At 38.7% G+C, this 24,142-nt stretch overlaps 1 protein-coding gene across 1 annotated transcript; it reads right to left on the reverse strand.

The window, feature by feature from the left end:
* Positions 1 to 6,081: 6,081 nt before the first annotated feature.
* LOC307138092 (meprin A subunit beta-like) lies at positions 6,082 to 22,846 on the reverse strand. Its single transcript, XM_079836232.1, has 16 exons — positions 22,744 to 22,846; positions 22,511 to 22,578; positions 22,367 to 22,385; positions 22,080 to 22,121; positions 17,313 to 17,344; positions 17,130 to 17,208; positions 16,924 to 17,041; positions 12,699 to 12,877; positions 12,295 to 12,513; positions 11,985 to 12,140; positions 11,604 to 11,828; positions 11,082 to 11,513; positions 10,794 to 10,967; positions 10,373 to 10,481; positions 7,200 to 7,235; positions 6,082 to 6,450 (listed from the first exon to the last, which is right to left on the reverse strand). The coding sequence occupies exons 2-16, from the start codon at positions 22,571 to 22,573 to the stop codon at positions 6,360 to 6,362; spliced, it is 1,974 nt and encodes a 657-aa protein (XP_079692358.1). The 5' UTR covers positions 22,574 to 22,578; positions 22,744 to 22,846; the 3' UTR covers positions 6,082 to 6,359.
* Between the last annotated feature and the right edge of the window lie 1,296 nt (positions 22,847 to 24,142).

The following is a 24,142-nucleotide window of genomic DNA, read 5'->3' on the forward strand; positions in this document are numbered from 1 at the left end:
GCCAGTGTGATTTTGTAAAAAATAAATAATATAAAAATATTAAACGCATGTAATATCACTTTTTTAATAGCCTTATGTTTTTACTCTGCAGTTGTGCAGTTTTAAGGGGGTGTATAGCAATTTTAAAATGTATTTGCCGAAATTAGTAATGATATTTATATACAGGTTTATTTAAAATGGCAACTATTTATGTAAAATTCACATTAAATATCAAAATTTCTCAGTTGAATTCCTGGTGAAAACATGAATGCTCATAGTTTAGTGGAAGATTGCTGCCATCTACTAGAAAACAAACCCTTTTGCTAGTTCTCAATGAATAGTTTGTGCATGAATGTTAGATGCAATTACTCTTGCTATTTGTGTTTAGGCTGTAATGTGGCATAGGTGCAATATTTGTACAGTTTTACTATCATCAGCCTTTAAAAAAAAAAAATAATAATAATATCATGAACATAATGACGGGGTAGAATGGACTGGACATCATATAAAACAACAACAACAATAAAAATAAAACATCAATGCATTACAAAAATAAAACAGTACGATTGTTTCCACAACTTAGACTGATAACGTGTAGCGTAGTGCTAAACCTTGATACAAGGGGCACCAAGTAAAATCTTGCCTAGGGCAGCAAATTGGTCAGGGCCGGCCCTGTCCACATGGATCATATTATAGCACAAATAGACCGGAGCGAGCGCGTTTAAGTTTTTTATGGACATATTTCATATACTCTAGTGCTGTAAACATGAACCAGCAGCGTGTATGCGCACATATTTCATCATGTCTTCTTCAAATGAAATGTATGCAAAGGACACTGTACGTCTGATCACGACCACAATGACACGATGGGTTATTCTGCTACACAAAAGATAATGATGTAAGTTATTAAATAGACTGACAATTCAAAGAAGAATGGAAAAAATATAACCGCGTTATTCTTTCTGTGTTAAATTTACGTGTGTCCTTTGTCCAGAGACTGTAGTGCTCTTAAATGTATTGAAAATATCCTTAGACAGTTTAAATGTTCTTCCACGTTTCTCCCTCGTTTTGTCAGTTTGTTGTTATATAGGGTTAGATTTTTAAAATGTTTAAGGTGCCCTCAACTCTTTTTTTTTCTCCCCATGGTCATATTTTAATTTAATATGCATAATGAGTGTTGCATGTGTTTTATTGGTTGTTGTCTAGCACAGCATCATTTTGTGGGACTTTGTAAACCTGTATTAATTCTAGTGTGGAGTTTTTCTACAATATTCACTCGTCATGACAGTAAATGACAGGGCATCAATCTACTGCAGTATTTCCTCTCTCAATTAGTAGAAAATGTGGTTAACACCCACCCAGTCATGCATAGGGGAAAAAAATACTGTTATATACCGTGAAACCGATATAAATGATGATATAAATTTTTGTGATATAAATATTTTGATCATACCGCCCAGCACTAAGGCTATGGCAAAATATATTATGATAATATAAATGGCATACTGCCCGTTAGTGGGTTGATGCATGATACGTTTGGGCATAAGAGGTAGGAGGTGCGCACAATCATTCCAAATTTATATAAATTATCCACGGTTTTGAAGTTAGTTTGCAATTTTGAATATATTTATAAGATCTCACGAGTCCTGATAAATGCAGTTTCAACTATTTCTGAAGTGCTTCAATTATAAAGAACACCGCTGTCTCACATAACGCAGTTAAACAGCCCCTGTATAGAGTGAATAATCAATTTTTGAGCCATTGATAAACAAATTCAGCACCGCCGCCACGGACAGCGTCTGCTAACGTCGCACTTAAGAAGGTATACCTTAAGCAACCTCCTAAGGTATAGTTTGGGGAACACGCCTAGAAATGGGATACCTTTAGTTAAGTTATGCCTTTAGAGTCTTCGTAGCGCGCTAAGAGATAACGTTATCGGGAAATGCAGCCCTGTTCTTTAGGCTGCTAGTCCTGGTCCGGAGGCGAGAGAGGAGTCCTTAAGGATGCTGTGAGCTCGATGCAGACAGCGTTTCCTCTGGATGTGCTCGATGGCAGGTAGTGGAGTCCCTGTGATGCGCTGGGCAGTTTTCACCACCCGCTGCAGTGCCTTGCGCTGCGCAACAGAGCAGCTCCCATACCATACTGTGACACAGTTGGTCAGGATGCTTTCTATTGCGCAGTGATAGAAGTTCACCAGGATAGCCGAGGAGAGCTGATTCTTCCTCAGTGTCCTCAGGAAGAAAAGGCGCTGGTGAGCCTTCTTCAAGGTCAAGGTACCATTTATTGTCTCCCTTAGGAGAAATTTGTTTTGGATGAGAGAACTGCTGCATTACATACATTCCATACATACGTCAATTCATGAAAAAACTCTACTCTCCAAACATGATAATTCTTATTAAAATACCTATAATAAAATAAAAAATATAAAATAAAATAAAAAATATACACATAATTATATAATGTAAAAAAAAAAAATTATTATTTAATATATGATTACCATAATTAGAGTTGCTCATTAAGCACTTTTATCGACAACGGGACAAATGAATGTTTATAGCGATTATGCTTGCATAGAGGAAGCCTATATCTCCTTCCAGAGTTCATCAACGCATACTCAGAGTACAATACATGTGAGGGGTCCAATATAATCTTGTTAACCTGCTGTATCATAGACGTATCAAAGATTTCTTGTAGAGTATTTAGTGTCCGTACTCCCATTATTTTTCCTGCAACCTTTACCAAATTGCTTATTTGAGCTCTCGTTTTCACCGTCAAATTCCCAAACCAAATAATAATTCCATAACGCAAGACAGACTCAATTGTAGCCTTATAAAAAATATACATAATATTACTACTGACTCCAAATAATCTTAGCCTTCTTAAAGGTCCTGTTCTTCGTGATCCCATTTTTCAAACTTTAGTTAGTGTGTAATGTTGCTGTTAGAGCATAAATAATACCTGTAAAATTATAAAGCTCAAAGTTCAATGCCAAGCGAGATATTTTATTTAACAGAAGTTCCCTTTCAAAGCCTACAGCGAACGGCCGGTTTGGACAACATCCTGGTATTTCCTGCTTTAATTACGTCAGTAGAGCAGTTTGTTGACTAACCTCCGCCCACAAGAAAACGCGGAAAAGGGGGCGTGGTCTTGTTGCTCCCTCGTGGAGAAGAGGGAGTGTTGCGTTCGGTTCGGTTCGGTTGCGTTTGTCGCCATCAGACGCTGTTATTTTCATCCTGGAGTCAAATCACCTTTGTTTGGCCTTCAGGGGCTGTAGTTTGAGTGCGTTCATCTCCCCGTTATGGTAAGAGGCGTGACCTTCCCCGTGCAACGTGCGCTAAGCTGCTGTCGAATCACAACACGGGAACCGCTGGCACAATCAGAACTCGATACGTATTTCTGAAGGAGGGACTTCATAGAACAGGGAAATCTTTCAAGCCGTTTTGAGGACAGTGAAAACAGCAGTATACAGATAAGTAAATTGTGTGAAAAATACTGTGTTTTTTTACACACGAAACATTAACACATGTTATATTGCACACTGTAAACACAATCAAAGCTTCAAAAAAACACGAAAAACGGGACCTTTAAAAAGTGTAGGCGCTGATGGACTCGTGAACAAACATTTAGGACGTGTGTGCCATTTGAGCTCACTGTCAATGTGGACTCCCAAATATTTGTAAGAAGCCACCTGTTTAATCTCCTGACCATGGATGACAACAGAGCTCCTGTCACCCACTGATCTGGGATCTATAATAACCTCTTTTGTTTTTTCAACATTGATCAGGAGGTGACGAGCATCACACCAGCCTGTAAACCCCTCCACCGCTGCTTTATACTCATCAGTGCTGGAATCTTTTGTTAACAAGTTCACAATTGCCGAATCATCTGAGAATTTCACTACGAATTGATGTAATTGATGACTGGAGCAGTCATTAGTGTATAAAGTAAAAAGGACAGGCGAACTTACGCATCCCTGTGGGGCCCCTGTACTACTCACTGCCACATCAGATAATACAGAGTTGATTTTTACTTGTTGTGTCCTATTTATCAAGAAAGAATGATACCAAGATATTAAAGAAGAATTAACATTTAAATTATATAGTTTCTCCAATAAAATATGCGGTTGAATCGTATTAAACGCAGGGCTAAAATCTATAAAAAGCAACCTAGCATAAGCAGCTGGACTTTCCAGATGCCTCAAAACAAGGTGCATTAATGTTGAAATAGCATCATTGGTGCCACGGTTACTTTTATAGGCAAACTGATAGTGATCTAAAGATGGTTCCACTTGTCTTCGCAGCTCTCCTACGACAATCTTTTCCAAAGATTTCATGACATTAGATGTCAAGGCCACCGGCCTATAGTCATTATTGTCCTGAGGAGAAGAATTTTTAGGAGTTGGAATTATAATTGATTTTTTCCAGAGCTCTGGTATTTTATGCGAATCAAGTGAGAGCTGAAAAAGGCTATGCCAGGCTGGTGTGAGCTCCTCAGCAAACGTCTTTAAAAGAAAACATGACATTCCATCAGGTCCTGTTGCTTTGTTAAAATGCTAATTTTTAAAAACCCTCATAACAGTACCTGAATCTATTAATATTCTATCATTACCACTATTATGATTTATTTTATCTAATATTTTACTGCATTCTTTAGAAGTATCAGTCTCAAATCTCATGTAAAACTCATTCAGTTCATTTGCTTTTTCCCTTTCGTTGCAGGCTACCATTGGTTTCCTTTTTGGAGCCATGTTAGTCATTCTTGATCAGGCTGGAGGTGTTGGTTGTCCATGACATGTCCGCCGAGATGTGGATCCCCTGGAACTTGAAACTGGAGACACGCTCAACAGCCATTCCATTGATGTGGATGGTGTCGTGTGTGCCTCTTGACTCTTTCCTGAAGTCCACGATGAGTTCCTTCGTTTTGGTGGTGTTGAGGAGCAGGTTATATTCAGTGCACCATGTGGCCAGGTGCTGGATCTCCTCTCTATAGGCAGTCTCATCGTTGTTACTGATGAGACCAATCACCGTAGTGTCGTCCGCAAACTCGACGATGGAATTAGATCCATACACAGGCTTGCAGTCGGAGGTGAAGAGGGAGAAGAGAAACGGATTTAGCACACAGCCCTGTGGTACACCAGTGTTAAGTGTGATGGACGTGGAGCAGGTGAATCCTGATCGAACATTCTGGGGTCTGTCGGTTAGGAAGTCCAAAATCCAGTTACACATTGAGGTGTTGATGCCCAGGTCTCCAAGTTTGGCTATTAACTTGGTTGGGATGACAGTGTTGAATGCTGAGCTGAAGTCAACGAACAGCATACGTGCATAAGTGTTCTTATTGTCCAGATGAGTGAGCACAGAGTGCAGTGCCATGGAAACGGCATCCTCTGTGCTCCTATTGCTGCGATAGGCCAACTGGTGTGAGTCCAACGTGGATGGTAGAGAGTATTTTAGGTTTTCCAGGACCAGCCGCTCAAAGCACTTCATAACGATGGGTGTGAGTGCTACAGGGCGGTAGTCATTAGGGCACCTCGGGCTAGAGTGTTTATATCGGGAAAAATATCTGGAATCCAATATATCGGTCGATCTCTACAACAAATGTTAAAACTTTGTATTTACTCCTGAATAGCTAGAAGATGAAGTTAGAGGATGAGATAGGAGATACAGCCTGTGATTGGTCAAAAGTATGTCGCAAACACACATATATCCTACAGTGTTTAGACTTTTTCATACCTGAAAAACCTGAAAAGCATAGTTTATTTTATTAGTAGGCCTATCTTTGCGTAATAGTATTTATTTGTGCTGCTGCTTGTATTTAAATTATTTGTTCTTATTATTTTCTTTATTTTTATTTGACAGTAGTCCTTTTTTCCCTGAACATAGCAAATACTGAACCGTACCTGAAACCGTGAACCTAAAACCGTGATACAAACCGAACCGTGAGCAATCTGTACCGTTACACCCCTAACATAACGTATGCAAGGGGGTGCCACAAAATGGAGAACATTTTCAAAGGGTGCCATGACCGAAAAAAGGTTGGGAAACACTGCTCTACCATATGATACCACTAAATGTCACCAAAATGTTTCAATAATTTGGCACTTTGGAGAGTCTCAGATATTGCAATTTTTAATCAAACTTTAAAGAGAATCTGTGAAACATTAAAGAGATATACACTTGTAATCATTGGATTTAGAGTTAAGATTAACATGTTGATTGCTTTATCACAGGCAAGTGAATATAGACACAATCTGTGTAAAGAGCTTAATTAAATGCACATTCAATGGTATCCAGCCCAGGAACTTTACATGTTCTTTACATCAGGAACACTACAACTATTGTGTAGTCGGACACTGGGTAGTGATTAATAGCGGCTTCTCGTGTTTAATTCACCAACAAAAGGAGGCAAACCACCAAGAGGATCAGAGAAGAAACAGTCTTGGCACTGGAATTGCAAAATATGTCCAGACATTCACTAAAAGAGGAGAGAAATACAGATGTGATGATAAATATGATGAATTCAAAACACTGTCTGTCTACACAATTGCACCTCAATGGAAAATATTAATTTCATCATATATATTTTGATACCGTACAGTTTGGAGTGTTCATGAAATAAGTAACTGTTTAATTTTACTAAATGTAATATGGGTTCTGATTGGTCAAAGCAGTGTGCATAAATCTACAATATTATATACTGTAGATATTAGCCTATGTATATATTAAGAACTATGATGCAAAACACCTATTTACTATATCACCACCATAAACAGATTATTTTATTATTTTTATGAATTAGTTCTGTTATGTCAGGGACTATGGCTGAATTCAGAATAGCATACCAATCATTATAAAGATATTGCAGTAATAGTGAGAGTAGTGTGGTAGTATGCTATTTTGAAATCAGCATATATTCTAACAGAAGAATACCACTTAATACATATGCGTATTACATTTTTTTTTGTAAAAATATGTAGTTTTAACATATGGTATCTGTTTAACTTGTGAATATATACTGTGCATCACTCCTCACAACACTTTAGTTATGATGACATTGACTATATACACATTATAACACAGCCTCCCAAATCGTATTGCTTTATATGTAAAGTCATAGAATAAATTAATGCAGTCATAAAGTCATAAAATAAAAATAAATGTAGGAATTTTTTCAACAATTTCCATCCACATAAAAAAATCTGACCATATGTGATTGTGGCTTACTTAGTGGGTTTTGGTGTAGAAGGTGTGGGAAGAGCTCTAGAAGGGAAGATAGTGTTAGGTTTATTCAATCAGATGCTACATTAATGTATCCAATTTCCTTCAGTAAACTCTGAACACTGTTTTAAACAATAATCATTTAAAATGAAATGACAAAGCTCTGACCTTCTATGAAAGGAACCAAAGAATAGCATGAACTTGATTAATATATATATATATATATATATATATATATATATATATATATATATATATATATATATATATATATATATATATATATATATATATATATATATATATATATATATATATATATATATATATATATATATATATATATATATATATATAGTGTATATATTTTTTTTAGGTTATGTATATTTATGTTATGTAGCTTTTTTTTTTTAAATAAATATGGCTCAAAATGTCATCAACGAGAGAGAGTGCAAAAATCATCTTAATACACTTTGATTCATGGTGGTGGAAAAAATATGAGATATGAGGAAAAAGTATTTTGCAAAGCTTTTGCATTCTCTCGCAAAGATATTTGTGTTCTCTCGCAAAGATAGGCTATTTGCATTCGCTCGCATCCTGTCACTGAATGCGGACCCACTTTATATTAGGTGGCCTTAACTACTATGTATTTACATTTTAATTAATCATTTGATACAATGCACTTATTGTATGTGTAGCCTACATGATTTTACATTTTACTTACATTTTTTTAAATACCTGTATGTAATTACATCTGTAATTAATTTCTGTAGTTACATTTATCATTACACTGCTGTCCCTTCTCTTACATCTAACCCTACCCTTAAATTTACCCAGACCACCACACCTGTCCCTAACCTTATGTATCCCACCTCAATATCAGCAAAAGTGTGTTGCAATACAATATGAACTCAATAAGTTAATTGCACTTATTTTTTGAGTACTTTAAACTACTTATTTTTTGAGTACTTTAAACTACTAACTAGTCTTAAAGCCACTTAATATAAAGTGGGGCCCTGAATGCAAATAAAACGTGCTTTGCGCTCGTACACAACATCACTTGAGCGATTTTTTACAGAGGCTCGCAAAACCTTTTGTGTTCCACCACCATGTCCCTTTATGGATGGCAGGTATCTTCAAATAGCGATACGTAATGATAACGGTAGCACCATTTGACTGTTTCTACATTTTAAGTGAGCAGCGTCTGTCAAAACAACGGAGCAGTGCACACCACAATCAGGGTTGTTTATGGTAGCCTAATGATCTTTTAGCGATATATATCCTCTAAATATTTTTATTTAGAGCCAAACGTGCTTCATTAAAGCCCTTTCCATTCCTTGCAAGTTGCTTCTCTCACCTTCTAAAGATGCTAGCGCTACATTTAGACCCGAAGTTAATAACAACAGTAGCAGAAACACAGTGAGCAGTAACAAAAAATGCAGAAAACAAGAATGCAGCAAATATAGTTTTTATCTGTCATACATTTTTGTTCAAACCAGATTTGTAACAATACGTTTTCATCTATATTTAGCATATTAATCAGAATGTTACGAGCATTTCATAATAAACATTGTTAAATTTGGGAAAATTACTTGATGGCAAGAAAAGACAACTTAAACTTTGAAATGACTAGTTAACTTTGTTGTCTGTTCATGAGGGCATTTTGATTATTATGTCCTATGTTTGTTTATTTTTAGTAGAAACTTATTTTAAGCAAAATATAAAAATGGTCCTGTCAGGGTTCTGTCACTTTTGTCTAGTTTATTCATGGTTTTGTGACAGAGCCCTGACACTCCTGTATTGTTTGTCTTGTCTTGTGTGAGCGCGCAGCTTTGAGCATGCTCGAGCTGCGTGCTCTTCTGTCCTTGTGTTTTGTGTGCGGGCGTGGTGTTCGGATCCCAGCACTTCGGTCTAGTTTGGGTTTCAGTTTTGTGTTGGGATTCGGACATTCATGCTCCGCGTGTTTGTTTTGTCACTCTGTCTTGTCACGTGAGCGTGTGCTTTTCTGTCTGTGTAGCACACGGTTCATGTTTACATCGACCGTGCGCTTTCATGTTATGTTTTGTCTTATGTTGTGTAGCACGTGGTTGGTGTTTTTCACTGGCTACGTGCTACGTCATGTTGTCATGTTTTGTGTGAACATGCAGCTGATGAGTTCTCATTAGCTGCATGTTCATGTCATGTTTGGTGTGAGCACATGTCTTGTCAAGTGTTTCTTTGTGCCATGTGCTCATGTCTAATGTCTAACCCCGCCCACCTTGTTTCCTGATTATTGGTTCATTTGCCCCACCTGTCTTCCCTCGTTACCCTCTTTTGTTTGTTCCCTATTTAATCTCCTTGTGTTTGCAGTCCAGTGCGGAATCGTCGTCTTTACCTCATGTTTCCCTGCTTCAGTCAAGTCAAGTCTGTTTTTCCCCCTCGGGGTAGTTTTTGTTTTGTCATATTTTTGGTTTTATTATTATCATTAAAAAGCCCATTCCTATGCATCATTGAGTCCTTGCTCATTTCCCTACAACAACCCTGACAGGTCCAGACATTGAGGAAAACCCTGAACCCCCATACTGTATTTTTTCTGTCACATGGCCTTCTGCCATTTCTAAATGAAAAAATAATAATAGCTTGACAAAACATTGGATACCTTTTTAATATTCATATCTAATGGAGATGAACTGATTAAATATTTTAATACTTTTTTAGGAAAATTCTCAGACGCAACTGCTTTGGCTCTGAGGGCCAATGTGTTTACTATTTTGGCTGTTTGGAATTTTTTTTCCTTTTACAGGGGGTCAGATGGAAATTTATATCTATTCCAAAAAAAAAAAAATGGCCAGACCGTCACTGGAAAGGAAATATAGAGACTGAATACTCCTGCTTTAGGGGCTCCGTTCTTCTGCAGTTTTATTCTTCCGCCGGAGGGCCAAAAGTTTCATAGTGTAGCTTTAATATTTTGTGGTAACCGTTTTATAAAGGCAATTAGTCACTATGCCTTGCTGTTCTGTGAATATAGTCACATCTAAAGGGTTGCTGCATGATGTGCCTATATGCCATTTAGTCATGATTATATTCACACAAACATAGCACATTCTCTCATACCTTATTTCTTAAATATAGTGTTTAATGTTGAATTAAGCCTACCCTTTTTTGTACAAGTTTACAACAAAAGTAAAAGGGATATTCACCTTATTGCACATGGTCCCTTCTGGGCACTTGCATCAGGAGACATTTTGAAATTCTTCACTGTCACTTTAGGGCAGGGTAGAGAGTCTTTCTGAAGTAACCCTGAGATATCTATGAAAAAGTATTCAGGATTAGTAAACAACATTTAGCTAAATGTTCTCAGATCATTTCAGCTGATATTACAGCAGCCTATTTGAATTCATGCCATCATAGCCACACAGAAAGTGTTAGTGAACCGTGAAAGGAATGGAAAAGAATGCAAAAGAATGCAGGGTTTTAAGGCCAGTTTTAAGAAACAGAATTAATTCACGAGATGTGAAAAAAAGCAGTGAGATGCTGCGGTCATAGTTTTAACATTAAAAAAAGTGTTCTATGCGAACCGGCCCTTTTATTCTGCCCATTTTGTACTTCACAAAAACCTACCTTGCATGTTGAAGAGAAATATGATGTCACCACCCTTGATGAACTCTCTTCTAGTCAGATCATCTTTCATTATGCGATATGTATAGGCCAAAAAAACACCCACATATACGGTCTCATTGCCAATGGTGACTCGAGTTCCATTTTTTCGAGGATTGTCCCAGAGATATCTGCCATCTGTTACAACAAAATGTGTCTTTTAAAAGCCCTTTGAAGTTAGAGATAACAATGTATGTGTAGTAAAATGCTGCATATGAACATGTGTGTGTGTGAAAAAAATCTGATTCTCACTGGAAGAAATCAAAGCAGGGTTAGTGGTGATGCTTTGCTCAGAGGACATGCGCTTCTGTATGTGTGGATTCTGGTCGAGCATCTGGAAGGTTATTTGTCTCCATGGACAAGGCCACTGCAACTGGTCATCATATGCACCAGATACCAGACGAACATACATATAAAGGTCATTCTGATACACTACTAATAAAGCCTGAAAGCGATAACCATCACTGGAGTAATACAATGGACTGTAATATGTTGAAGATTCCCTTATTGAAAAGTCCTTTATCTGCCATGTGTGGGGACACTCAGTCTCTGAAATATTGATATCATCCACTGAGAAGCCTCCACTGGAGTTTCCAGCTCCTTTACGAGCTTCAAATACAACTTGGAAGGTTTTATTTGCATTCAGTGACACATGATGCAGTTTCCAGTAATTACCAGTGAGTTCTGCAAGAAATTAAACATTTCAGGAACATTTTAGCATAGGCCTACATGTTTTTCCCCGTAATATGTACTGCACTTGAGGAAGAGGCAGACCTGTGATCTGATCCATAAGTCTGAGAGTTCCTCTGGTGTCTGCATCATTCTGGTATTCTCGGATCCAGATGTTGAGCTGGTCAGACTCATTACCACTGTGATAGTAGTAGAACTGCAGGCACTGGACTTTGCAGTCTCTTTTAGGGGTCATTGTCTTGCTCTCCATTCTGGCTGTGTCATTCTCGTTTCTGCCCTCAGTGCTGAAGTGCATGAAAAAAGACGTCCCTGCAGGCATGAAAACAGGTGTATAGTTGTGTGCAACTGGGTGGTACAGTGACTGCACGGATGGAAGTGAAGCATTTCTTTTTGTGTAATTAGTATAAATCACTTCCTGTGATGTCAAACAGACACTTTCCATTGACTGACTGAAACATATCTCACCATTCTGTTCTTTGCTCAAGTAGGTATGGTCAGTCACATTGACACCTCTCACTGACTTCACTCTCTGCCAGCCATAATCAGCAGCAGAACAGATGCTCATCTGACACAGAGATGCATCATCAAAACTGCAGTGGTCAAGGAAAGAGATGGAGGAATCTGTAATGCAAACAGACACTCAGACAAAAATAATTTCCTTACAACTTCCCATTCATAACAAGTTTTCCCTGGTCTCTCTTACATCAGACTTTAAGTCCTACTAAAATATTGAACAAACTGCAAAATGAAAACGATGTGTGTGATAAATACTCACTGCATTTATAGAGTTTGTTGAGCTCAATTGCATCATATTCACTCATGTCCAGGCGTTGACCAATCACATCTTGTAACTCAGGACGCTTGGTGATTATCGTGGATCCATTACCGTTACTGAAGGCATTTTTATCATAATGCATCACAGAGTAATAGTCATATGGGGTGCCTTGGGTGGTGGTCATGTCCTCGCCGTATTTATTGAAATTGCTCTCATAGCCTGAAAATAAAGACTAATGGAGTTATTAAGGTGATTGTTCATAAAGAATGGCTTATTTAAGTGTTTATGCTGATTAGTTAAATCGACACTGGAATCAGTATGTCAGTGTATGTCTGAAACAGTTTTACTCTTTTCCTTAAAACTAAATAAAGTTAAAAAACAAAATAATCAAAATACAAGGCAACCTTTTCTGATGTTTTCAAATTTGATGGTCACATAATCATCTCTGTCATATCTTGACTGCTCATGCAAAAATCCTAGTGCATGGAGAAACTCATGCTCAACAATGGCTTTTATTCCACAGCCATTTCCAATGGAAAGAGTCTGGGCTCCAGGAGATGAGCGGCCAATGTATGACCAACACCTGCAAAATAAGTGAGAGATAACAGCACTTCATGTAGCATGTGCATTAATATTTTGATTTTACAGTTTTTCTCAGTCGCTTTGGTACATTTAGATCAGAATTGAAATTCTCAAAACTACCTGTTCAATCTTCACATCATTGTGTCACTTGTGCACATCAAAAAAGCAGTTTCTCATTTCTTTGAACAAGTTGCAAATGCTTTGGTACATCCATGCAAATGATTATGTACAAGTCTCTGCTGTTTCCTACATTATAAATTGCTTATGTCATGTTGATCAAAATGTATTATAATGGGTCTCTGTTGAATAGTCTCAACCCCCCCCCCCCCCACCCACAACATTTAAGCATTAGTTCATAGCTTAAGTCTTTACATGCTAAATGGTTGAACATGTTGTCATAATATGTCAAGCATATTTCTATACATTTCCATTAGACTTTTTTCTAAAGATATTCATTGTGATGTGGATGAGAATTTGTGGCCCAACAGACAGGAACGTCAAGAGGTGTAGGAAGACTGCACTGTAATTCCTACATGCTCTGGTTTTCCCTAAGGAGATTGTCCTATGTTCACATTTCTACTTTTTCTTCTTCTTCTCTGTGCTATGCAGTGCTGTCTTTTCCTTTTTGTATCGCAATGACATGGTCTGTCAACAAATTACAGTAGCCTACTGAAATTTCTGTAAATTCTAACAAGTTCAGTTTTCTTAAAAAAAGGATTGCATTATTTTTGCAAAGCAAACTTAAAGGGAAAACTGAAGTGAATTTAACATTCACTAAAAGTTATGAAAGCTAACATAATACATATCAAGTTAGTTTAATGCCAATTCTAGTTAACATACTTTAGATATTTACTAATCTTACTTAAGATTTAATCGTAAGAATACTTCAGTAGTTCCATTTAACTAACAGTGTTATATTATGTTCTGCAAACATCTTAAATACTATTATACTTAACATAGTTTTAATCTGTCATTTTCAGCTATTGTGACTTAATAAACTATGTGCAATCAGTTTCCACGTTTTCTTCGAGTAAAGTGAACATATTTTTTAGTAGTTCAATTAGCATGAATGCACTTAAAACTCAATTAAGTAAGCTTAATTGCATTAAGTCTTAAACCATTTAAGTTGTGTCGACATAATTCTATCTGTGATCTGAGGAAGTGTACTCCCAGAATGCATTGCGGCACATTGCTTTGTTTTATTATTTTTGTCTCTTGTCAGTATAACCCCAATAACGACAGCAAATAAACTTGTAATGGTCTTAAGTGTAAAAAATAAATAAATAAATAAATTAAAACATTGTTACCATTGTTGTGTTTAGCATTCTGAATGTTGAAGTCTGTGTGTGACTCAAGCATGGTCAACAGTAAGATATTGTCACAAATATAGAGGGATTATATCAACACAATTAAAAGTTTGTCATAAGTGTTAGCAATAAAATGTTAAAAAGATCATTAATTGGCATTCAATTTATATATATATATATATATATATATATATATATATATATATATATATATATATATATATATATATATATATATATATATGTATGTATATATACTTCCCTTCAGGGCCGTGCAGAGAGTTCGTCAGGGGCAGGGGCTCAAATGTAAAAAAGGGGCAATATATAAATATATATATATATATATATATATAAATAAATATATATATATATATCCTTATGCTCATCAAGCCTGCATTTATTTAATCAAAAATACAGAAAAAACAGTAGCCTAATATTGTGAAATATTATTATATATACTTTTTAACTTTTTATTCATCAAAGAATCTTGAAAAGAGTATCACAGTTTCCATCATTGACATTAAATCCTCATATTAGAATGATTTCTGAATGATCATGTGACACTGAAGAGTGGAGTAAAGATGCTGAAAATCCAGCTGTGATCACAGGAATAAATTATATTTTAAATTCTTTTAAAATAGAAAACCATTATTTTAATATATTTCGCAATATTGCTGTTTTTTATCAAATAATTGCAGGCCTGATGAACATAAGAGACTTCTTTCATAATGCTACATAATATTCAAAAATGGTAATAAGTCCTTTCCTTTCATGTAACCATTTCGCCAGCCTACACTTCACTAGGCATGTAGGTGCCGGTGGCACTTGGGTTTTGTTAACTTTGATAGTTTCATGAAATAGTAAACGGTGTATCAATATAAATAAATACAAGTGAATTCAACACCATTAATGCGACGTTTGCTGCTGTGGTTTTGTGCAGGGATTTGTTTGTTGTCTGTTAAAATCCATTTTGTCAGTGATGCAATTTATAAAATGAGACAAACTGCAGGAAATCGTTCCACAAACGTTAGTTCGTCTGTCCATGTAATTTTCAACCGATTTATGAATAAGAACTAGTGATGTGTCGTTCATGAACGATTCGTTCATTTTGAACGAATCTTTAATATGACTCGGGACTACCGAGTTGTCTCAGAGAGTGATTCGTTCATTTTGTGTTGACCGCGCATGCGCATTACGCTGAATCTGTACTGGAAAGAACAAAAATGATTAGTTCATCTTTCGAGTCTCGAGTTCGGGTTTGAGTCTTTCGTTCTTCCTGAGAATTAACTGAGAATATGACAGGAAGAACGAAAGACTCAAACCTGAAATCGAGACTCGTAAGAACTAATCTTTTCTGTTTCCGCTACTGACAGCATAGACTCTATGGGACTGACAGGAAGAACGAAAGACTCAAACCCGAACTCGAAAGAACGAATCTTTTCTGTTTCCGCTACTGACAGCATAGACTCTATGGGACTGACATACATTGTCATGTTATAATAATCACATTTATTTAGTTTTATTGACCACGATATTATCATTGATATTTGTCTGAGAGGGGCACTTTTGATTCATGTTGAAAAAGGGCAGGGGCTCGAGCACCCAAACCCCAAAATTTTAGGAAATCAACATACATTTATGTCAGCTTATGTGACGCTCTCCCAAAATATTTAGTTGTATTGTCAATAAAATTCAAGATGACTGGGAAATGAGTGAATGCAACTAAGAAAAACTATGACTGCAGAAGTGGAGGAAATTAATGAAAAGTCTATTAAGAATTGCCCCCCCCCCCCCCCCCGCCTCAACCTTTTGCCCACCCACCTTTTTTTTTTTTTTGCTTTGGCAAAATGGTACTCAAACCAGTCAAGTACACTGTAAAAAAAAAAACATTTTTTAGCAATTTTTTAGTTGGCCAAATTGAATTTCTGTGAATTAAATTGCATCAATTCACAAAAATTCAATTTGGCCAACTGAAAAATTTAGATGTGATCGGTCACTAGACAATTTTCGATTGGAGACATGATTTTTTTTTACAGTGTAATGTTTACTTGGGTTTTCTGAGTAACAAATGCATTAGCATGCAAATAGTTCAGATTATTTATTTTTTTAAGTAAGTTCAACAAATTATTGGAAAGTAAAGTTAATTTAAAAGTCTAAAGAACAACTATTGGGTTTTACAGTGTACAAACAGTGAAAGCGTAAATGTGAATCTTGTCCAGTCTCTTGCAATCAAACTCCCACATAAGGTGTAACCTACAATTTACAATAATTGTCATCAAAACTTTAGCCATAGTTAACATCAGAACATCCCTCCAGGGCACACTGTTCTATTGACAACATGACTAAGCAATTTGACTGTCTTATCCGTACACAATGACACAAGGACTTGTCATTCTGATGTCAATGACATGTTCATTAACACAAATATTTACTTTTGAGAGATGAACTAAGGATTTTGAGCAAGTGACTGGCTTTTGCAGGTAATCCATGGTGTTTTGCTATTTGTACGAATTGTTTTGAGAAATGCACTTACTGTGTTGCAGATGCAGGTTGATTCGAGAAATGTACCAAAGCGACTGAGAAAAACTGTAATATTTTTTACAAGAGTTTATTAACTATTAACTTAGTCTGTTTTATACTATATTCATTCAGTATAGCATAGTTTAGGCTGTATCAGAGAATAGTCTAAAATACCATATATTACTAATATTGTTGATTAATAACTGGAACCATACTGTACCCTTCACGACTCTCCACAGAGATGTAAAAATCTTCTGTTGCCCTGGGCTTAAAGTCAATACATGATTTCAGTCTGAACTGCTCAAAGGCTCTCAAAATGACCCCTCTATAGTTCATACCTACACAATCAAAAATGCATAATTGATGAAAAAAATATAAAAGTAAAAATAATTTAAAAGTTGATTTTAGAAATCCATGTTTTCTTACTGAGATTCACACTCAGCACATAGGGGACGGGAATATCCCACCGGTACTGATTTCCAAGAACGGCACTCCTTTGATTAGGCTTTAAACAGAATGTTTTAAGTATCCTGAGAAATATTATATTGACTGTTTTCTGAATTATCCAATATTCAATGTACTTTTAGAATTTCTTAGAACATAACTCACCATCATGATGTCTCCTTCTCTGAGATTTAGACCTAACATTCAGTATAAAGTAAATATGCTTGTGTTCAGTTTACAGTGATTGTTTACAGTAAATTGTGTTAAATTTACAGTAGATAATATAGGAGTAAAAATAATAATTTATGAACGTCGGTTGTCAACGTCAGAAAAGAAAAAAAAGGAACTATTGTGTTTTTTTTTTTAGGAAAATAAGTGACACTCAAAATATATGTACTGTGTACTGTACCACACAGTGCATGTTATTTCAATGTCTGCAGTTAAATATGTGTATAAAAGGTTCTCACACATAACGTCTCTGTTACGTGTGTAACCCTCGTTCCCTGAGGAGGAAACGGAGACGTAATGTAAGTTACTGATGAATGGGGTTTCGCTAATCATCTTCGAGATCTTAGAAAACGCCCAATGGCAGTGCCAATGCCATGGGCATTCGGAATTTGCATGTGTAACTCTGCCCCACCGCGTGGGTATATAAGGAAGTACGCTGGCAACATCGCATTATGTTTACCTGCTGAGGAGCCAAGACTAAACTCCTGGCCCTTCCAGCGGTACAGTGGATGTGGCAGAGGGACGTTACGTCTTCATTCCCTCCTCAGGGAACGAGGGTTACATATGTAACTGAGATGTTCCCTTTCGTTCAGTCACTCCGAGTAACGTCAGTGACTGACGAATGGGGTCCCAATGTAATTACGCCACTCAGCTGTCTTCCAGTGCCCTGCGTAACTGCGAGTACCCTGTTGTAAGACTAGTACGGATGAAGAACTCCCACTTAACACAGGAATACCAAGGTACACTGGGAAGCATATTCCAGGTGGAAAATATGCACCAAAATGCCTACCTGTAGGGAGGACTTAGCAAATACACATATGACCCGCTGAGGGCTGCATATGGGGAACTCAGGGGAACCAGCCGAAGGTTGATTTTTAACCCCAGGGGGGCAAGGGCTTGCCAAGGGAAAGACACCCGCTCAAGGAGGCTTACGGTGGAAACACATGTGTGGGGGTTGCCCGGAGGGGAACCATGCACACGGAGGCACCTGGCCTGACACAAGGGTCTGGGCTAGAGAGCGCAGACTTACTGGTGTTGGCGTTGACAGTGCTGGAGGAGCTCAGGGCCTCCGGAAAGCAACCTGAGGAATATCGCCAGATCCAGTCCGTGGAGTGGAATGGCGAACAAGCGAAGACACCTGAGCCTAGTCCATTACCGGCCACTAGTGGAGGCAAGTACATAGTCGGACACGGGCTCCACTCAGAGATTATAAATTCTGGCGAATGTATTCGGTGTCGCCCAGCCTGCAGCTCTGCAGATGTCTGTTAGCGATGCGCTAAAGCCCAAGAGGAGGCCACACTCCGAGTGGAGTGTGCCCTGACCCCAAGGGGGTATGGATGACCCTGCTGCTGGTATGGCAAAACAATGGTGTCCACTATCCAGTGAGACAGCCTTTGCTTTGAGAGAGCCTTTCCCTTCAGCTTCCCACCATAACAGACAAAGAGCTGGTCTAAGGTCCTGAAACACTGAGTTCTGTCTACGTAAGCACGGAGGGCGCGTACTGACAGAGCAGTGCCAAGGCTGGGTCTGCCTCTTCCAAGGGCAGTGCTTGCAGGTTCACCACCTGCTCTCTGAACGGAGTGGTGGGAACCTCGGGCACATATCTGGGCCGGGGTCTCAGGATCACGTGAGAGTGGCCGGCCCGAACTCCAGGCACGCTTCGTCAACCGAAAATGCCTGCAGGTCCCCTATCCTCTTGACGGAGGCCAAAGCGGTCAGGAGCTCTGTCTTCATTGACAAGAACTTAAGATCGACTGACCGCAAGGCTCAAGGGGAGGCCTCTGCAGAGCATCTAAGACTACTGCGAGGTCCCAAGAGGGCACGACGGGAGCACAAGGAGGATTCAGTCTCCTCGCTCCCCTCAGGAACCTGATGACCAGCGTTATGAATCACTGAGTCGATTCAGCGGTTTGAATCGCCAAATTTCAGCAGTTTGGCGGTTTGACACGCGATCCGAATCATCATTCGGCTCAGTGATTCATAACGCTTCGAAGCTTCATGATGCTTTGTTTTGAAATCGTCATCACTATGTAAGTCGTTATTTAGGGTTTTTTTGCGCACAAAAACTATTGTCGCCGATTCATAAAGTTATTTTAGAACCACTGTAGTGAGATGGACTTTGTAACGACGTCTTTAGTACCTTTTAAGGGTCTTGAGAGTGTAGAGCACCATTGAGCCAATGGAGGACTTTCAGAGGCATCAGATTTCAACTAAAATATCTTAATTTCTGTTCCGAAGATGAACGGAGGTCTGACGGGTGTCGAACGACATGAGGGTAAGTAATTAATGACAGAATTTTCATTTTTGGGTGAACAAACCCTTTAACATAAATCATTACTCTGCCCCCTTTGCCATGACCACGGTCACGCCTGTAGATGTTATAGCCTGGAATATTAACAGCACTATTTGAAGTGGTGGGTTTTAGCCAAGTCTCAGAAATACACAAAAAGTCAAGGTTGGAATGTGTTAGCAGCTGTTCAAGTTGTTCAGATTTCGGTACAGCGCTTCTTATATTTAGGTGTCCCCCAAATACACCTTTAGGTTTAACCTTGGGGTCCCAGAGTACTTTGGCATGGTTAGCAGTCTGAAATAGTCTGTATCTCTGTTGTTTGGTTACAGCGTTTTCAAAGACACGGTATGGATAGATGAGACAGGTGCACAGATTCACATGCCGCTCCTACTTTCTCCACTGCGCCATTTCGATTGTTTACCCCAGTCTCCGGACAAGATTTATCTGTGCATAGTGTCTGTGCCAAAGCACCCGACAAGTTCTTCTTACGTAATGTCTCTGTACCGTCTGGTGAAATCGCATCTAACTTTATAGCAGGAAAAACCTGCAAAGTTCCAGGGGCATTGGGCCCCACCACAGAGTAACGGACTCCCCGGAGCGGGGAGGAGCCTGCGCGAACTGAATCGCGTAGGCGAGCCTCATGGTCTTCGCGAACCAGCGGAACAGTCCCGAAAGCTGTAGCCAGGCTCCCAGGAACTGCACCAGCGGGGTCACTCGGACCACAGACGTACCCCGGGTGGGGCAGCGAGGCAGCGTGACTGGCCCAGACGTGGGAGGTGTAGCGTCCCGGAGTGGGGGCACAGTCAGCAGCTGCCTCCTAGAGGAGACCAGGGAAGGAAGTGCGTTCCACTGGGGTCTGCTCTGAGAGGAGGCTGGCGAGAGAGAGGGACGAGAGCGTCGCGGCCCAGGGGCGGCGCACACTGCCATCACCGGTGTCTAGGGGCTCAGAGATGGGGACATGAGTTCTTTCCTGACGCTGCTAGCCCGGGGGCCAGCAGCGGAAGGATTTTTCCCTGGCCCTCCACCAGGGGAAGGAGAGGCCCTGCTACCATCCCCTGGAAAGAACTGGAACCCATCTCTGAGTTGTCCACATCCAGCCTGGTGTTTGGTCAGGCTGGGGAGCGGACTGGGCGTCATCCTGCAACCACCTCCACGGCCCAGGTGTAGGCTGCTGCTGGGGCTGGGTGGGAGGGGGGAGGGCGCCCTCGGCATTGAGCGTGCTGAGGTGACTGAGCCGGCGGCTGGGTGCAGCCGCTGGCCGCTGTGGCAGTACGTATAACAGCCTCAGTCTGCTTCCGGGTGGTCGAGAACTGTTGGGTGCAGTTCTCGGCCGTGCCGCCGAAGAGGCCAGCCTGGAATATGGGCGATTTGAGGAGGCGGGCTCGCTCACATCACCAGGTAAGGCCAGGTGTTTCTCCCGGACCACAGCTGTGGACATCGCCCGACCCAGGGAGCATGTGGTCACCTTCACCGCCCGGAGGGTGGGAATAGTGGCGGCACGCAGCTCATTGAAGAGCCCTGGGTCGGCTCTACCCTTGTGCATGTGCAAAGGGGCGACGGCCTGCCCCGTAGCTCTGCAGGACCTCGCCACCGAAGTAGACGAGCCCACAGGCTTTGGGAGGGCGCTTAGGATAGCCATGCCACGTCAAAGACTGAAGAGAGGACTTCAGAATTCAGGCTTGCAGGAGTAAAGAGATGCTCTTAGCTCCGAAGCAGAAACATAATGCGATGTTGCCAGCGTACTTCCTTATATACCCACGCGGTGGAGCGGAGTTACGCATGCAAATTCCACATGCCCATGGCATTGGCACTGCCATTGGGCATTTTCTAAGATTTCGAAGATGATTGGCTTCTAAGCGAAACCCCATTCGTCAGTCACTGACATTAGTGACTGAACGAAAGGGAACACATTTGTTTTGCTTAACCTATTTATGTTCAATTTAATCCTAAAAATAATTTTAATGTCATATAAAAAATACACAAACCATTCTTCAAAATAACAGCTTTTATCTATAGAAAGCTTTTGTAACATACTATCGTTCAAAAGTTCAGGGTCAGTAATCTTTTTATTTCGGAAAGAAATTAAATAAAGTAATAATTTTATTCAGCAAGGATGCATGAAATGTATCAAAAGTGACATTAAAGACATTTATAATGTTACAAAAGCTTTCTATTGCAGATAAATCTGTTCTTTTTAACTTTCTATTCATCAAAGAATCCTCAAAAAAAAAAATGTTTTCAACATTGATAGAAATCAGAAATGTTTCTCGAGCAGCAAATCACATCAGCATATTATTCCCTAAAGTAGATTGCATGCTTTTTCTTTCTAATACAGGGCAGTTGAAAACCCTAATGTTACCTTACTGCTATATAAATGTACTTGAGTTCTTGAGATAATATGCTAGTAGTTTTACCTTTGTTTATATCTGGAATGTCCTTCCATTCCTCAGTAGTGCCTTTGAGGAAAATATGATGAAGAAAATAAAAGAAGACAGAGAGGTGAAGTTGGAATATAGAATTGAGTGCTAGACAAAAACATAATTTTAGTGAAAAATCTGAATGTTAAATGAGCAAAAAAAAAAAAAAAGAGCAATCAAAACTTCAAATAGTAATGAAAACAGGCTCTTTTACACTGCACTGTTGAGACATTACAATAACATCAACATTAACATATTCATATAAGTAACTATGCTGTACTTACCATTTATATCAGGTGATGGCTGAGAATATGACATATAGAAACAATACTCAGACATTAAGAAAAATATTATTTTTAATCAACAGCTGTATATCACCTTTACAATGACAATGTATTATAACATAAGCCTTCTACTATCCAACTTACCATTGGTGATGCAAGACAAAGAGCCCAAGCCAAACTCAGCAGAAGGAAAGCACTTAACTGCATTTTTACTGGGAATCATAATGATCACATTTTATAATTGAGGTTATCATTTGCATTAAAATTTGCAAGCAAAATGCAAGGGATGCAGAAGTATTTAATAATGTTTCAATGAATCTCAATTACATTTAAGACCACGAGAATATGTTATTAAAAAATAAAAGGAGGATACGTACCAGTTTTTTTAAGTCATTAACAGCTAAAGTTAAAGCATGAAACTGTTTGACCACCGAGCTTGTAATAAGCAAGTGAGAGTCCCTTGAAGTTATTTAAATATGCAACTTTTTTCTACTTCCTTGTACTGAAATCCCATTGGAAACAATGACGCACACACATACATACACATACATACATACGCCTACTAAAGGCAAGTTGAAGTGAACCCAAGTGGAGCATTTATTTACAAAACTTGAACAAATACAAATAAACAAAAACATGATGATGGCATGACTTAACTATAACTCAACTTGAACTTAAACATGAGCATGAACATGAACATAAGCTAAATATAAATTTAAATATAAACTTGAACTTGACAATGACTCAAGACAACAGGTTGCATAAACAAAGCTAGACAAAGAACAAAGGTTATATGAGGGATTATTTATACACAAAGATTAATGTCTAACAAGAAACACCTGAAGATCAGGGCTGCGTTCAGCCCCGACAAAACGTTGCAAAACGTGTTTTAAACGGAAACGGTGCTGCGTTGAACACCCTGTTCTGTTGACGCAAGAGTTGTAACTATGGCAGCCGAGAAAGCCATTCTTTGTGTTCTTTTTGAGGAATTTTCGGAGCCTGATGAAATCGATATAAATACGTGTTTAATACTGCAAAATACATGCAGTCACTGGCCTTGCCGTCCAGAATAAAAGACAACATCCCGATCCCATTTAATGAACCTTTTTTATCTCCTGGTAATCAATTCTAACTTAAATAATTTTATTTCTAGTTCTTACTTTTTTAATAGCTTGTATTTTCTTTCTCACTTTATGTCAAGCACTTAATTACCATATATGAAATTTGGTAGCCTATATAAATAAACTTGCCTTGCAATTAAGCTAAAGATATAAATAAATACATCATCATGTTGATTATATATATATATATATATATATATATATATATATATATATATATATATATATATATATATATATATACTCTTACGACAATCATGTCTTCTAATACCAGCGGACACATTAAACAACTTTACTTCCATTGTGTGAGCTGTCTCTTTAATACCGCGTGGTTTATATACATTTTGCCGCTGATTGGGCTGACATTTTTGACACACCCACCAAACGAGATCAAACGCATCTCAAACCTGTTGCACACCATTGCACACCGTTGCCAGGAAACATGACGTTCAACCGGAAACCGTAGCAAAACGTTGCGCACTGGTTTGAGTTTTGAACGTGCCCCAGGACATGACACATGCGACTAGGGAAGCACATGACAGGATCACATGATGGGATAAGGGAATCACATGACAAAACCAGGAAACAAAAGGAATCATGACTACAAAAATAAGACATGAACCATGCACATGAAAGGTGTGTTCGACATCGGCTG

The sequence above is a fragment of the Gobio gobio genome (genome assembly GCF_949357685.1).
Source record: "Gobio gobio genome assembly, chromosome: 15".
Taxonomy (NCBI): domain Eukaryota; kingdom Metazoa; phylum Chordata; class Actinopteri; order Cypriniformes; family Gobionidae; genus Gobio; species Gobio gobio.

Bases quoted from the DNA above. Each gene is read 5' to 3' on its own strand.
- LOC307138092 (XM_079836232.1), bottom strand. From the start codon at position 22,573: ATGCAGTTAAGTGCTTTCCTTCTGCTGAGTTTGGCTTGGGCTCTTTGT. The intron at 17,042-17,129 runs GTAAGAAAACAT...TTGATTGTGTAG, and splicing joins TGTGCTGAGTGTGAATCTCA to GTATGAACTATAGAGGGGTC. The intron at 7,236-10,372 runs GTGAATATCCCT...CTTCCCTTCTAG, and splicing joins AAGGGACCATGTGCAATAAG to AGCTCTTCCCACACCTTCTA.